The following is a 16,837-nucleotide window of genomic DNA, read 5'->3' on the forward strand; positions in this document are numbered from 1 at the left end:
GAAGTGCCTGAAGGCACACATTCAGTTTTCATGGACTGAAAGTAAAACATGATATTTGGGAGATTTTAATATGCCTTTTTCCTCTCAATTTTTTAGGTATCACAACTGTGCTTACTATGACAACTATCAACACTCATCTCAGAGAGACTTTGCCCAAGATTCCCTATGTCAAAGCCATTGACATGTATCTTATGGGCTGCTTTGTATTTGTCTTCTTGGCCTTACTTGAATATGCCTTTGTCAACTACATCTTCTTTGGGAAAGGCCCTCAAAGGCAGAAGAAACTTGCAGAAAAGACAGCCAAAGCAAACAATGACCGTTCGAAGTTTGAAAGCAACCGGGTAAGATTTTTCACATCATCTACGAATCTGTCTTGTTTTCCGCTGCAGAGATCAGATTAATAGGCTTAAGGACACTTACCTAATGTGCTGGATTGTACCATTAACTTATGTAGAAAACCATAGCCACGTCCACCATCTTTTATGAATAGACTCTTAAGCACGTGAAACCCCTTTTGCACTCACTGGGAACTGTGAGTGCAAAAAGAATCAGAACAAGAATGTTTAGAGTCATTTAAAACCTTCTTCTGGGAAGCTACAGGTTCACAAATTTTGGTTTCACAAATGAAGGATTCCTAAATTATCCTTCCATCACCACATTTAAGGCAGTTTCTGTTGCCTCAGTCACCCTTGGCATGCTTCAGGGATAGGGAATGTGCTAACACCAAAGTGGAGGGTCCTTTACCAGGTGCCAAAACTGTGCTATGACTTCCTCCACTGCTGTCACTTGTTTAAAGTTATTGGAAAGGAGGGCAAATATAGGGAGTCCAGCCATGCCTGAACATGTATTTTGCTTAGTAGATAACAGGAGCAAATTTGTAGAGAGAGCAAGGTTGCAATTGTGTGTGTGTTTGCTACTTAAACAAAATGTCTGGCCCACTGTCTTTGGGTAGAACCACCCAGCTCCAGCCCATACTTAAAGCCAAATAATAAAGTTTTGCAACTACTGGATCTAGTCAGAGGAACCCAGGAAGAATGTTTCCTTTTCAGCCAAAGATAAGTCATTTATTCAAGGGCAATAATATAATTGCTTCAATTATAAACCAGTAGCTAACATGTGATAACTGAAAGGAACAGACTAGATATAAATGCATTGCAGACAACTCAACCAGTACTGTACAACACAAAGGGTAGACTGTTTTAAGTCACCTGTGTAGTACGACACCGACAAATATTTATATAATGCTCTTCAACAAAATTCTCAAAGCAGTTTACATAGAAAAATAAATAATACATAAATAAGATGGTTCCCTGTCCCCAAAGGGCTCACAATCTAAAAAGAAACATAAGGTAGACACCAGCAACAGCCACTGGAGGGGTGCTGTGCTGCGGTTGGATAGTGCCAGTTGCTCTCCTCCTGCTAAATATAAGAGAATCACCACTTTAAAAGGTATATCTTTGCTCAGTTAGCAGGGATAGGCACAGTAAGCAGAACACACAGCCTTTCTGTATATTTCTCCCTTACAAATGAACACTACACATGAGATGTCAAAAATAATTTATAGCTGGACATTTATTTGGATAAACTGTAATACTTTAAAAATAGCATGCCAAGGAGTCTGAAAACCACCTTAGGAAAAGTTTTAGAGCACATTCCATCCATGTGCCAAATGTGTATGCCTAATCCTTCTACTGCTATGAATTTGTCTTGTCCATGCAAAAAAAGTATGGCATGTGGACGGTTTGTGGTGGTGTTTAGAGCATTTTATATTAGCTAGTTTCTGATTAATAAACTGAAGGATGTATTTTAAACAGTGAGGCTGTTCTCGAGCAGCCAAGCCTGGACCTAGATCCCCGTGAGAACGAATATTATGAATATTTATATACCTCTTTTCAACAAAAGTTTCAAAGCTGTTTACATAGATATAAATAAATAAATAAAAATGGCAACAGGGATTCCGGTGGTGCTGTGGCACCAAAACCAGTGCCGAAGTTCGGCTCTTAGCCAGGGTTAAGGGTGCAAATGCACCCTTAACCAGGCTCCCAGGATCATGTGTCAGCATGAGCTGCTTGCAGCTTTAGTGACACAGAGACGGGCCCCAAGAGTGATTCCCCATCCCGTGGGGGAATCCTCCAGTGCACTGTGCTTGGCGTGCAGTGCATTGTGGGATACTTGGAGGCTGGGATAATGGGTCCTGTCCTCTGTTTACCCTTACTCCTGGGAACAGTGTGGATAGTCATCTGTGCTGCTCCCGGCAGCACAGGTCATGTGGGTGTGTGGCTTGATCATTGCAGGGGCTGCAAACAATCATCTGGTGAAAGGTAAGTTGAACCCTGCCTTCCTGTCCACCTGCACAGTCGTGTGGATAGCCCCAGTATTTTAATCATCTTTTCTGTTGGCTCAGTTACTGCTATGGAACTTGACACTGAGGTATGAATATGTCCTGAGATGAGCATAAGGCTTTGTAACACACATTAAAAATGTATAATCCAATTGGAAAGGAGGCAGAAAGCTCTAGATTGAATTTATTGGTAAGTGGAATTATAGCTCAGAACAGGAACTATGCTTGATTCACTGGTTTCCCAGGCATGAAGTTGCAAATGCATTAGTATGAGTGCTTGTTTCTTTGTGTGTTTTTCTAAAAACCATATTATGCACTTAGCCCTATTGTTGATGGGGGTTAGATTTCATGAATTGAGAACAATGGATAAATTATTAATTTCATTTGAATCTGGATTGTGGCCTGGGTTGCAAGCCCATTATCATGAGGCAGGGCAGAATGAGGTTGACTTGTGGCTCATGCTTGTGATGCACATGAAAACTTATTTCCCTGTATCTACATGAAGTGTCCAGATCTTGTCCACATCTTGTAAGATCTTGTGAGATTTACTGTAGCCCATCAAAGACATATCACAACAAGCAACATTCTAAACACTACACTGTTGATCGAGCATCTTCTAGAACAATGATGGAGAGGAGGCGTTTGTACAGGAATCTCCAAGACTTCTAGAGCGATCATGTATGTCACATGGGTAGAATACCCCCCCTCTCTCTCACACACACACTCCCATAATTCCTTAGTTGTTGCTGACATTTCCTGTGTACAGTCAGAAGGAGCCAACATAACATCTAAGTGGCAGCCGGACAAGACAAAAACCATAATAAACAAGTTGTTCCAGTAAGAACTAATCAGCCTACTTTCCTTTCATTGTCTCTACATCTGGACTAAATTTGGTGCAAATCGAGGTCCACAAGTTAGATCTCTTGCACCTCAAGTGTTCATGTGTCCACCATCTTGAATCGGGGTGGATGTCATCACTACAAACTGCATCATTGAGATGTCCCTGTGTGTCACTCACTACAGCTGTCCCAAATTTGATTCAAATTGGTTAGACAATCCTCAAGTTAGTGCACTTGTGCCTCAAAGGTTTATGCATCCGCCATCTTGGATCAGGGTGGGTGATATCATCACAAACTACACCATTGGGGCATCCCTATGTGTCCATTCAGCTGTAGCAAATTTGGTTCAAATTGGATAGACTGTGCACATGTTAGTGCACTTGTGCCTCCAAAGTTTGTGTGTCCACCATTTTGAATCAGGGTGGATGACATCATCACAAACTACACCACTGAGGTGTCCCTGTGTGTCACTCACTACAACTGTACGTAATTTATTTCAAATCAATTAGGCAGTCCACAAGTTAGCCCACTTGCGCCTCAAACATTTACGTGCCCACCATCTTGAATTGGGGTAGATGGCATCATCACAAACTACGCCATTGAGGTGTCCTTATGTGTTCCTGCCACTGCAGCAAATTTGGTTCAAATCGGTTAAGCGGTTCACAAGTTAGCCCACTTGCACCTCAAAAGTTTACAAGTCTGCCATCCTGAAATGGCGTGGATGACATCATCACAGGCTATGCCATTGAGGCATGTGTGTGTGTGTGTCACTCACTGCAACTGTATGCAATCTGGGTCAAATAGGTTAGGCAGTCAACAAATTAGCCTGCTTGCACCTCAGATGTTCATGCGGTTGCCATCTTGAATTGGAGCGAATGGTGTCCCTGTGTGTCACTCACTGCAACTGTACCCAATTTGGTCCAAATTTCTTTTATTTATTTATTTATTTATTTATTTATTTATTTAATGCCCCTCACAAACTATTTATTTATTTATTTATTTAATTTAGACCCCGCACAAACTTACGTCTCTGGACGGCTAACAACAATTGAAACACATATAAAAGTTAAAACAATACAGTAAATTAAAAACCATTAAATTAACAGTACTTTTAAATTAAAAACCTGTGAAGGCTTGGGTAGAAAAATGGGTTTTCAAATGTTTTTTTAAAAATAGCCAGAGATGAGAAGGATTGTAACTCAGCAGGGAGCGCATTCCACAATCACGGGGCAGCAGCTGAGAAGACCCATCTCTGTGTGACCACCAAACGAGTTGGTGGTAACTGGAGATGGACCTCCTCAGATGATCTCAATGGGCAGTGGGGTTCATAGCAAAGAAGACGCTCTCTTCAATACCCAGGACCTAAGCTGTTTAGGGCTTTATAAGTTATAACTAGCACTTTGTATTTTGCCTGGAAACCTATCGGCAGCCAGTGTAACTCCATCAGCAAAGGAGTAGTGTGGTCTCTCCAAGATGACCCAGAGACCAACCTGGCTGCTGCATTCTGAACCAAGTGAAGTTTCCGGACTACGTACAAAGGCAGCCCCACGTAGAGCGCATTACAGAAGCCAAGTCTGGAGGTTACCAACAAATGTACCACTGTTTTGAAGTCACTGATCTTGAGAAACGGATGCAGCTAGCATATCAGCCGAAGCTGATAGAAAGGACCCCTGGCCACCACCTCAACCTGAGAAACCAAGGAGAGGTGTGGATGGGTAAGGCAGTCCACAAATTAGCCCGCTTGCATCTCAGATGTTCACGTGGCCACCATCTTGAATTGGAATAGATGACATCATCACACAGCACACCATTTGGGCATCCCTATGTGTCCCTGCAGCTTTAGCAAATTTGGTTCAAATCAGTTAAGCGGTTCACAAGTTAGCGCACTTGTGCCTCAAATGTTTATGCATCTGCCATCTTGGATCAGGGTGGATGACATCATCATAAACTACGCCGTTGAGGTGTCCCTATAACTGTACCCGGTTTGGTTCATATTGTTCCAGGTGTTGCAAAATTGATTGGGGGGGGGGGGGACACAGACACACACACAGAATGCTGGGTGATCTCATAAGCCTACTAGAAAGTAGGCTAACAAGGCCATTGAGATATTTGGAATCCCAGGGACAGTGGGAACCAGTGATCCTGATAGATTTACAGGGTCCAGGCTATATAAAGGCCATTCACACAATCAAAAACTGTGTCCTACGGGGGTTTGGGAGCTGTGTGTGCTCCCAGTTTTCAGTTTTGTGGAAGCAAGATAAGAGGAAAACCTGGGTAGAATGTGATTGTGTGGAAGCAAGGTTAGTGGGTAGAAGAGATTGAGGCGTGTCACACAATTCGTGTGAAGCACCTTACCAGGCTCCACAGGGAGAGTAGGCTTAGCCTGCGCTGCCCACAGACAATCAGGCCTGCAGCCCTGGGTGGCCAGATCGGCTGCCCACATGACTACTGGCTCTATCATGGAGCCGGTGGGGGCTGAGGGGATCGGGGTCCACGCAGCCCCAGTCCCAGGATGCCCAGTGCAAGTGTGCGGGGCATTCTGGAGGGACCCCCGAGCCTGGTAGGCTGCTTGTAGCCTCCTGGTCACATGTCTACCCATGTGTTGCTGCGCACACGAGCAATAACAAGGTTAACGGAGTGCTCGCTCCATTTACCTTGTTTAAGGGGCGGGAGATTTAAGTGGGCTAGCCACCTTGGAACCACCGGGCTCGCCCGCGAGCACAGTGTTTCCGATTATTGCTGGAAAGCGGGCTAGGCCCCCTTGATACAGGGCTCATTGTGTAGGAGGAAAATCAAATCAAATTTATTATTACGGTCCATGACCAAGAAACAAGAAATAAAAACAATACAATGCAGTAAATATATACAACATCAAAAGAATACATTAGATAAAACTGAGTTACAAGGATGGCAAGGTCATACACAGCTAAATTTAACCCGTCTCATTTGACATGCCGCAGCACAAAATCTTGCAATCCTCTCCATAACCTCTGCGTGGCGATCCATTAAAAATAAGAAACATAATAATCATCAGAATAACCCGGTTTATCTTTTAAAAGAGGTTCTATTTTAAAATTACCCAGGTTTTCCTCTAAACTTTCCCCCTCACAACTGAAAATTGGGTGCTCCCACAGCTCCCATACCCACACAGAACACAATTTTTGATTGTATGAATGACCTCATAGGGTAGATGAGTTAGGCCTCTGGTCTGCCAAGTGCACAGAAAAACAGACACTAGATCTCAGGGCCCAGGAGCCCAACACTATCTAAAGAGCCCACATGTTTAATATACATGCATGCCATACTGCTGCTGTGTCTAGTGTTAAATGCAAACCAGGCAGGCAAAAATGTAAGATGTTTAAACAAAGGGAAATAAAAGAAGCTAAAGAACACCAATTCACCATCCAGTTTTTTCCCCAAAACAGAGAAAGAAGCTATTCACACGTGCAGGAAGCCCAGCCCGGTTTGGCCTGTGTGGGCGTGTACTGCCAGGATGGGGCCCAATCCTGGAAGCACTGCAGCAACAAACCTGCCTCAGTTTCGACCTTTTAAAACGAGGTCAGGAGAACAAGTGCTTTCCTAGCCCCGTTTCTGTGACTGTCAGACTGCAGGGATCCTGGCTAGATTTGGGGAGGGGAGGGGTATCCTCATAATGCACTGCGCTCTCACGTGGTGCATTATGAGAGCTCTGGGGGGGGGCAGGGCGAAGTGGGGTGATGTGTCCCGGCACCCTGACCCTCCGAGCTTCTAGCAGCAGCCGGTAATCGTCTAGGCAGGTGATCTGCCCACCGGAGTAGCAGCCCTCAGTCATCTGCAGAGAGCTGAACTTTTTAAGGCTTCCTCCCTGCTAGACCTTGTGCCCTTTCTCACTGCCCAAAGCCTTTTGTGAAAGGAGGAAAGAAACCTGTGTTACAAGTGTGTACTATGCTTAGAGATATGATGTTTGAACAATCTATTTGTGTTGCACAAATATTGTAATGTATTTGTGTGTGAATGTATTTGTGCACACAAATAAATGCACACACACACACATCTCTCAGTCTTCAACTGAAATATGTTTATTTTCCTTTGTGTATTTGACAGGAACAATCTTTCTCGGTTACAAGGAACATAGTGGATTTCTAGTTCTGACAGAAATACATGGGTTTGCTTGGTTCGGTTGGTTGAGGTTTATGCTGGAAAAAGTATAGATACACATTGGATTCTTGCTGCCACATTGCCAGAAATGTTGATATTGTCACTGGGGCGGGCGGGGGGGGGGGGAGCAAAATATAATGCAGAAAAATATTTTTCTAGACAAAAATTAAAAATACAGATTTCTTTAATAGTGCAATCTGTCTTTCCCAAAGTAATGTAAGCCAGTCCAAGTGACATCTCCTTGATCACCAGAAGATGATTTAGGATTTAGGTTAAACATGAAGAACAAACACTGGCATCTCAGATTCAACTGTAAATGCTGCCGCTCCCTTCCCCCAGGAGGTACCCAAACAAGTAAATAAGAAGTAATTAGGATCCAGTTGAAGGTGTGCTGGCCCACTATCTTTGGGTAGAATCACCCAGTTTCTTCCAGCAAATTCAACAAGTGCCACATGATAAGGCTTCTTCACTATCAAATCAGAATAACTAACTCATCAGTTTTCCTGTTCCCTGGCTAGGAATATTTTCTGTATTTTGTCCTCAACATTCACTACAGGCAGAAGGATCTGACTCATTTGAGAATTGCTGTACTAGGGGATGTATTACTGACAGGAAAGCAAGACTAGATACATACTCCTAGACATCCCCATTTTATAGCAACTAAAAGCTCTAGTTTAGGTTCAAGTGCCACTTTAAGTAATTCTGGATGACAAAAATGTCTTGTATATAAAAATTGGAGAATTCTGAAATGTTTGATAGGCATAGCACTATGCAAATTGTGATCAATATCTTTTCTTTTTTGTGCAGAGCAGTTCTAGAATCCTTAAAGAACCTTTTAAAATTAATAGCTTATTAAGCAGAGAAATAAATAGCACTGAATAATTCAGAGAACATAAATTACCTCCCAGTAAATCAGGCCTTCTAGCAATTCCTCACTATAAAAGGTTTGGTGGAATTGGCTTTAAGACTGAGATCTAATAAGAAAATCTGCACTTTTCAATATTTGCCAAGACAAAATGTTTTCAGATAGTTGTTCCTTTCATTGCCTTTGCTTTTAGGGAAGAGAAGGGGCTGCCTGCGGATATAGGAAGTCCATATGGGCCTCCAGTTCTTGGTAATGGACCTGTGAGTATAGTGCATATGCTCCCATGCTGACAAGACTGAGGGAAGTATGGAGCTCTGTGCCGATCTCTCCATGCATGGACAACAACACACACTTAGGGATGGTTCTTCCACATGTTGTAATAGTTTCTGAGTAGCCATTATACAAGGTACAACATTGAATTCTCTAGGGGATTTGCAGTATACAAATATATCTCAAATGCAGTTTTTAATGTGGAATCATATCATTCTTTAAATAAACTTCAGTAATCAAGGTGGATTTGCTCTTTGGCCTTTATGTCATTTTCAAGCTGTGGGGTAGGCCTCCCTTGGGAGGTACAGGACAGCTGAAGGGAGGTTCAAAAAATTCTAGGGAAGATAGTATCCTGAGGCAGGTGGAGCCTTCCTGATCCCCACTAACTGAGACTGGTATGTTGAAAGGCTGTTGGCAGAGGATGCTCACTGATCCACATTGGAATTTCAATGGTGGCTACATCCTCATCCTCCCTCCCTCCCCTCCCCCCCATCATCATAACTGGGGGAAATGGAAATTCAGGAAAAGTTGTTGCTTTGTTATAATGAAAATTGCCCTATGTGTGGCTTTAGGGGAGGATCAGAGATGTCCTGTTCTAATACCCCCAGTTCATGAGACTGGAAGATAAGGTGCCCGCACCTGCGGACTAGATTGTTAGTGCTGGGATGTGAGGAGGGCATCAGCTTGAACACTTTCAGAAGCAGAACTTTGGCCCCAAGTTCAGAAATTTTGAGGAGGAAGTGTGTGTACATACATTGTGAAAAAATGAAGCTGTTCTTACAATCAGCCTAAACTGGGATAGGAAAGCCAAGCCAAGCCTGTACTGATCGTAAGAACCGCTGGGAGCCGCATGGCTCTTGGCAGCAGCGTGATGGCAGGGCCGGCTCTGGGGGATCTGGCGCCCTGATGGAACATTCTGTTGAGCGCCCCCCCCCAGCTATAGTAAAAAATGAAAATTCAAAATAAATACAATTAGTGTATATTCAAAATTTTACTTAATTATGTACATAATATGTATATAATATAATTATAATTATATTACTCCTATACTTAAAGAGCTATTTGGCTACCAATACGCTTCTGGGCAAAATACAAGGTGCTGGTTATAACCTATACAGCCCTACACAGCTTAAGCCCTGGGTATTTAAGATAATGGAGCAGTCTTGGTGAGAGAGAGAGAGAGAGAGAGAGAGAGAGAGAGAGAGAGAGAGAGAGAGAGAATGAATGGGGCAGTCTTGGTGAGAAAAAGAGAGTCCGTTCCCCATCGTTCCAGAGGTCCCAGTCCTCCTCCTGTCACAGGCACCCCCCCCCCCCCGCAGCACTTTCTCTCCCCACCGGGCTCCCTCCTTCCTGCCATTTTTGCCCGCCCGCCGCAGGGCTCCCTTGTGGGGCCGCCGGCCACCTCCTCTGTCATCACTGTGTCTGGTGCCATTTTATTCTCACTGCCTCCCGCCAATTCAAGCCGCCGCATGGCTGAGGGGATGGCTGTGGGGGTGCGTGTGTGTCCTTCTACACCCCCGCCCCTGGCAGTGGCAGAAGATATCAGAGCAATGCTGTGGCCTGCTGCTTGGCCCTGTGTCGCTTCCTAACTGTGAGATACTTAATAGACTTCACTGCACAGGTGCGCCTTGCAACTGGGAAGCGACGCTGGGCCAAACAGCAGGCCACAGCGTTGCTCTTGTTCAGTTGCTCCCGCCGCTGGTGGGGAGGTGTAGGCAGTAGGACACACGCGCACCCCCGCAGCCATCTCCTCAGCCGTGCGGTGACTGGAATTTAATTTTTTTTAAAGGAGGTCTCATCAGCTCAACGCCCTCCTGCAGACTGCGCCCTGATACGGTGCATCTTGTGCTTACTGGTAAGAGCCGGCCCTGCGTGGTGGCAAGCCCCGCAAAGAGGCCAGCTTTGGTTTTTTTAAATAGTCTGCCATTTTTAATTATGCCCCATTTTTTAAATCGTCTTACAGCCCCGGTTGCTTGCAGCTGGGGCTGGGAGACTGTGGAGCTCCCAGCCAGTGATGGGGAGATCCCCATAATGCCCCACACAGCCTTGATGCCCTGACCCTTCCAGCCCCCTGACCCTCCATGCTGCCTGAGGAGGCAGCTGCATATCTGGGCACATGATCTCCATGCCCAGACTCTTCAAGAGGATCATATGCGGGGGAAGTTAGCTTTTGAAGGCTTTCTCATCCCTTTTGTGTATTATACCATTGTGCATAACCATTATGCACAAGTAAACACACACAACTTCAAGAGCCTCAAATCAATTCATACACATTAAGGTCATTCACATTCTGTTGGTGTACCATGCACCCCACTGCCCAACTGACTCCCTAACTGAGCTGACGGAGCTGGTCGCGGAGTTGGTGTTGGAGTCCCCCAGGCTCTTGGTGCTGGGGGACTTCAATATCCACTTTGGGACTGGCTTGTCTGGTGCGGCTCAGGAGTTCATAGCGGCCATGACAACTATGGGCCTATCCCAATTAATTTTTGAGCCAACTCATGTTGCCGGCCACACACTGGATTTGGTCTTCTGTTCGGATCAGGGGGGTGTTCCGTGGGTGGGGAATCCGGTGGTTACCCCATTGTCATGGACGGATCACTACCTGGTTAAGGTTGGTATCACGGTCAAAATCCACCCCTGCAGGGGTTATGGACTTATTAGGATGGTCCGCCCAAAAAGGCTGCTGGACCCAGTAGGTTTCCAAAAGGCCTTGGAGGGTTTCGATGTTGGTGCGGCCGGTGATTCTGTCGATGCCCTGGTGGGAACATGGAATAGAGAACTCACCAGGGCAGTAGATATTATCGCTCCTAAGCGTCCCTCCAGGCCTGCTTCTAAGATGGCCCCCTGGTACACGGAGGAGTTGCGGGGGATGAAGCGGCTTGGTAGGCGACTTGAACGCAAGTGGAGGAGAACTCGGCTCAAATTTGACAGGATGCAGCATAGAACCCATTTGAAGACCTATGCAATGGCAGTGCGTGCGGCAAAAAAGCGTTTTTGGTCGGCACGCATTGCGTCTGCGGTTTCACGTATGGCAGAGTTATCCCAGGTGGTGAGGAGTATAATCTCTGTTCCTTCTGCCTCACATCAGCTCCCAGAAACACTCTGGTGTGACGCCTTTAGTGGGTTCTTTGCGAATAAAATCTCCTGTATTCGGGCCGACTTGGACTCCACTATTAGGGTCTGTGAGGGAGGTATCTAGCAATCCCTTTTGCAGTGTTAGGTTGGAGCAGTTTCAATCTGTGACTCCTGATGACGTGGACAAACTGCTTGGAGCGGTATGGCCTACCACTTGTTCTCTGGATCCTTGCCCGACCTGGCTGCTTCGATCTAGCGGAGAGATTGTTCGAGATGGCCTAGTTAATATCATAAATGCATCGCTGGGGGAGGGTAGGGTGCCTCCTTGTTTGAAGGAGGCAATAGTTAGACCTCTTCTTAAGAAGCCTACCCTGGATCCCTCAGCGATGGATAGTTATAGGCCAATCTCCAATCTCCCCTGGTTGGGCAAGGTAATCGAGAGGGTGGTGGCTAACCAGCTCCAGGCGGTTTTGGAGGAAACTGATTATCTGGACCCATTTCAAACTGGCTTTAGAACGGGCTATGGGGTTGAGACAGCCTTGGTTGGCCTGATGGATGACCTTTACCGGGGAATCGACAGAGGGAGTGTGACTCTGTTGGTCCTCTTGGATCTCTCGGCGGCGTTCGATACCATTGACCATGGTATCCTTCTGGGTCGCCTGGAGGAGTTGGGAATAGGGGGCACTGCTTTGCAGTGGTTTCGTTCCTATCTCTCGGGTAGATCCCAGATGGTGGAGCTTGGTGACAGTCGCTCCTCAAAGCAGGAGCTGTTATATGGAGTCCCCCAGGGCTCCATTCTGTCACCAATGCTTTTTAACATCTACATGAAACCACTGGGTGAGGTCATCAAGAGATTTGGTGCTGGGTGTTATCAGTATGCTGATGACACCCAAATCTACTTCTCCTTTTCATCTTCAGGAAATGGCACTCACTCTTTAAATGCCTGCCTACAGGCAGTAATGGGCTGGATGAGGGATAACAAATTGAAGCTGAATCCAAGCAAGACGGAGGTGCTCATTGGTGGGGGATCAGAATCTGAGGAGTGAGTTAGATCTCCCTGTGTTGGAAGGGGTTACACTCCCCCAGAAGGAGCAGGTGCACAGCTTGGGAGTACTCCTGGACCCAGGTCTCACCCTGGTTTCTCAGGTGGAGGCCATGGCCAGGAGTGCTTTCTATCAGCTTTGGCTGATTCAACAGCTGCGTCCATTCCTTGAGGAGGATGACCTCAAAACAATGGTGCTCCAGCTGGTAACCTCCCGGCTTAACTATTGCAATGCACTCTACGTGGGGCTGCCTTTGTACGTAGTTCGGAAACTTCAATTAGTTCAGAATGCGGCAGCCAGATTGGTCTCTGGGGTAACATGAAGAGACCATATTACACCTATTTTGAAACAATTGCACTGGCTGCCGATATGTTTCCGGGCAAAATACAAAGTGCTGGTGATTACCTTTAAAGCCCTGAATGGCTTAGGCCCAAGTTATCTTAGAGAGCACCTTCTTCTGCGTGATCCCCACCGCACATTAAGGTCATCTGAGGAGGTTCGTCTCCAGTTACCACCAGCTTGTCTGGTGGCGACTCAGAGGTGGGCCTTCTCTATAGCTGCTCCAGGGCTGTGGAATGCGCTCCCTGCAGAAATCCGTAATTTGAATTCTCTATTAGCCTTCAGGAGAGCCCTTAAAATGTATTTGTTTGGCCTGGCCTTCCAGGGTTTTTAAAATTTTAACCCAATTTTGGTGTTTTTAATTACTGTAAATTGTTTAATTGCTGTTTTAAAATGTTTTTAATTGTTAATTGCTATACTGTTTTTAATTTGTTTTAGCTTTTTATTGCTTTAGTGGCTTGTTTTAATTGTAAACCGCCCTGAGCCATTCTGGAAGGGCGGTATATAAATCAAATCAAATCAATCAATCAATCAAATAAATAAATAATTCACATGACTACTGTGGGAGGGGGGCTGGGGGGGGCGGGGAAGGCAGGATTACACCAACCTCCTCCCCCAGATGATCTGTGCTTTTTTTCCCACTGTGCCACTCATGTGCCCACAGACGTGGTGCAGCGAGTGGCACAACCATCTTTAGGCTGGTGACATGAAGCCCGGCCTCCAGAAATCCCACAAAGCACTAATGCCGGTGCTTCACACAAGCAGCCCTACCTGGTAGGTAGGGCTGCAGATGTGAATGAGCTCATTATATTAATAAACCTTACAAGAACAGTAAGGTAAAGTGGGTTCAGGATAAATGTGAAAAAAATACTCTACATTTAGTTTTCTGTGTTTAAAATTAGACACCATTCTCTGTTTCTACAGCAATACATGTAAATAACTTGCAATTTCTGTGGAATGAATGCTGGTCATAGAAAGTGTTTTATGAATACTGTTGGTACAAGGCCTAGTCTAAAAATGCACTTTACCATTTGCCCTTGCTATTAAGTATAACTATTAATTTTCATGGAGAAGTAGTTCCATGTCTAGATTATGAGCCAGCATGATGTATTTTTATTTTTATACATTATAAACAATTATGAACCCCTATCATTGTTTTTCTAACTAGGTGGACATGCATGGGAACATTTTGCTAACATCCCTTGAAATTCACAATGAAGTTGCAAGCAATGAGGTCACTACAAGTGTCAGTGATCCTCAGAATACAACAATAAACTTTGACACCTCAGGTATCCAGTACAGAAAACAGAGCTCACATCGAGAAAGCCTTGGACGGCGCACATTGGACAGAACTGGCACCCATGCCAAAAAGGGTCATTTACGGAGAAGATCTTCTCAGCTAAAGATAAAAATACCTGACCTAACGGATGTGAACGCCATAGATAGATGGTCAAGGATGGTGTTTCCTTTTACATTTTCTCTTTTCAACTTAATCTACTGGCTATACTACGTCAACTAAACTGACTACTTTTTAAAAAAGAGACTTCAACAAGTGAAATACTACTCTGCCTGTTATTTTATATGTGTACATATGAACTTTTACACTCTCTCTATAATATATATATATATATATAAAATCCTGTTTATGTGTGTACATATATTGTGAAAGAATGTGTATTATACCATTGTGCATACACATATACACTATATATATATATACACACACTCACTCTTTATCACACACGCACACATGCACATGTGTGCGCGCGCACACACACACACACACACACACACTCCTACTTCTAGGAAGATAATAGACAATTAATATAGAGTGTACATTAAATGAACTTTAATAAAATATTAAAAGGCAGGTGTCCTGAAAACATTAGGCCTTGAGAAAGCTAAAAGTTCTATAAGATCACTAAAACATTTTCCAGATATCTATGATACTATATGAAGTCAAAATGTGTGATATTGTTTGCAAAAACTGTCATTTACACTATTCATTAACTGGTTGCATTACAGTTAAAATGGTAAGTTTTTAAAGTAATTTATGTTTCATATCATAAACTTTAAAATCATTATGCCACTTTGATTTTATTTGATAATGTTATGTTGTAATAGATAATTTCCCCTACCATAAATGGACATCATTTTCCAGGAATCACATGTTTTCTCTTATGCAGTAAGTTAAATGTTGATCCAGGGAGAGTTTTTTTTAGTCTCATAGAATTTTAAAACAACCACTCTAATAATCTGTTCTACAATGGGAAGGAGTCTCTTTTTTAAGCACTTCAGTGCTTAATGTAATGTTTGTGTTTGGGTGTCTCTTGAGTTACTGTGCTGTTTTATGGGGCGGGGGATCCCCCCTCCAGCATATTGTTACAGAAATATAGTTTGAAATCCAACTGCTGCTAACATTTTCAGCATCTTTCAGCAAATTCTCTCCTATTCAAGGCCCTCATAACCTAGGGAGATTCATTCGGGGGTGGGGTGGGTGGGGGGAACTTAGCACATTCATTCCCCCATGCATTGGTGTTCTTTGCTTTCTGCCATTTCCCCCATCTTCTGCAGAACAGGCCTGGAACCCTACACATTACAGTGAATGTTGAAAGGGGAAAGGCAGGGACACCAAATAATATCTATTGAAGAGACTTCTGTTGAGCTTCTCCTTATTCTGAAACTTTCTAAATTACCAGAATGTCAACCAAGAGAGGATCTGGTGATCCAAGCTTAACAACTCTTTAAATATTTTTAGCATTCCAGTGATAACCAGAAGACACCCCAGGTTAGTGAATTTTAACAGAAGATGGTGTAGATGTATCTTTTTTTCAAGAAACAAAATGCATTCACATTACCAAACATTCTTATAGCATTATTAATGTAAGATATATTTGCATAATATGCATATATATGAATACTTTATCCAAATTTTCTTTCTTGTGCTTGCTTCTGGGACCGCATGCTATATCATATTTTTGTTTCTGTGATGTTACAGCTTTTCTCTAGAATTCAGCTGATAGAGCACTTCTAATGTATACATTCAATAACAGAACATTTTCATATATTTTTTGTACATATATACACTAAAAATCCTAGTGTAGCTGATATGCCACATTCACAAACCATAAATAATAGAAAACAATGTCTTGTTTCAGCATTAAATACATTCAGTCATTTTCTTTAAGCAAAATGTTGCCACTTTTGTTTTCCTTCTGATTTACATCCTCAGCAGTTCTAAACTTCTCCCAGCTAGTGGTTTCTGATAGTTGAGTACACACACATCAGTGCTATAAACCTAGCTTACAACTTAATATAATAATGCCTTTTAAGATTAAAATGTTACATCTATATTTGTATCTGTAAATTGAACTCCCTGCAATGAGATGAATGGATCCCAAAAGGTGTTCAGGAAAACTGACTGAACAGGGATTCAGCTATGGGTGTATCAATCATATTGTCCATTCATTTTGTTATGGTGGCTTGTGCTAGAGTAGTGATGGTTGGGTTGCATCTTAAGCTTTTCATAGCCCAACGTGTATGGAGGTGGAGAAGCAACGTTTATGTTGCCTATTTTGAAGGTTCACTTTTCGTGGTAAAGGAATGCTCTTCATGTGTCACTCTCAGGTAAAATAGTATACTATATAAAGTGTTCATACTTAAACTACTCAGTCATATTTGCTTAGATTGGAAAATATATCTGGTTTTAATCAGTGTTTCATCATAAACAACCTTGGAAAAATTGATAGTTCACATAGCTTTCCTGCTGATTTCCAAAACAAATTTGACCTTAGTAAGGGCAAGTTTTCATGCAAAAACTGAAACCCATGAAAATTTGGCTCTGCTTTGGCTGTTAGACGTCTGTTTCCGAAGCAGCATACATACACTAGGACTCTGGAATAGCTTGCTAGTGTTCATGGCTTTCTTG

At 43.6% G+C, this 16,837-nt stretch overlaps 1 protein-coding gene across 2 annotated transcripts in view; it reads left to right on the forward strand.

Moving 5' to 3' along the window:
* The window catches only part of GABRB3 (gamma-aminobutyric acid type A receptor subunit beta3), a 188,366-nt gene extending 172,264 nt beyond the window's left edge, over positions 1–16,102 (forward strand). For both annotated transcript variants that reach the window (XM_053311429.1, XM_053311428.1), the window contains exons 8-9: positions 97–341; positions 14,078–16,102. In XM_053311429.1, the coding sequence (XP_053167404.1) occupies positions 97–341; positions 14,078–14,428 (596 nt within the window). In that variant the 3' untranslated portion in view covers positions 14,429–16,102. The remainder of the gene's footprint in view (positions 1–96; positions 342–14,077) is intronic.
* The last annotated feature ends 735 nt before the right edge of the window (positions 16,103–16,837 follow it).

This window comes from Hemicordylus capensis, chromosome 3, assembly GCF_027244095.1.
Source record: "Hemicordylus capensis ecotype Gifberg chromosome 3, rHemCap1.1.pri, whole genome shotgun sequence".
In the NCBI taxonomy this organism is placed as follows: domain Eukaryota; kingdom Metazoa; phylum Chordata; class Lepidosauria; order Squamata; family Cordylidae; genus Hemicordylus; species Hemicordylus capensis.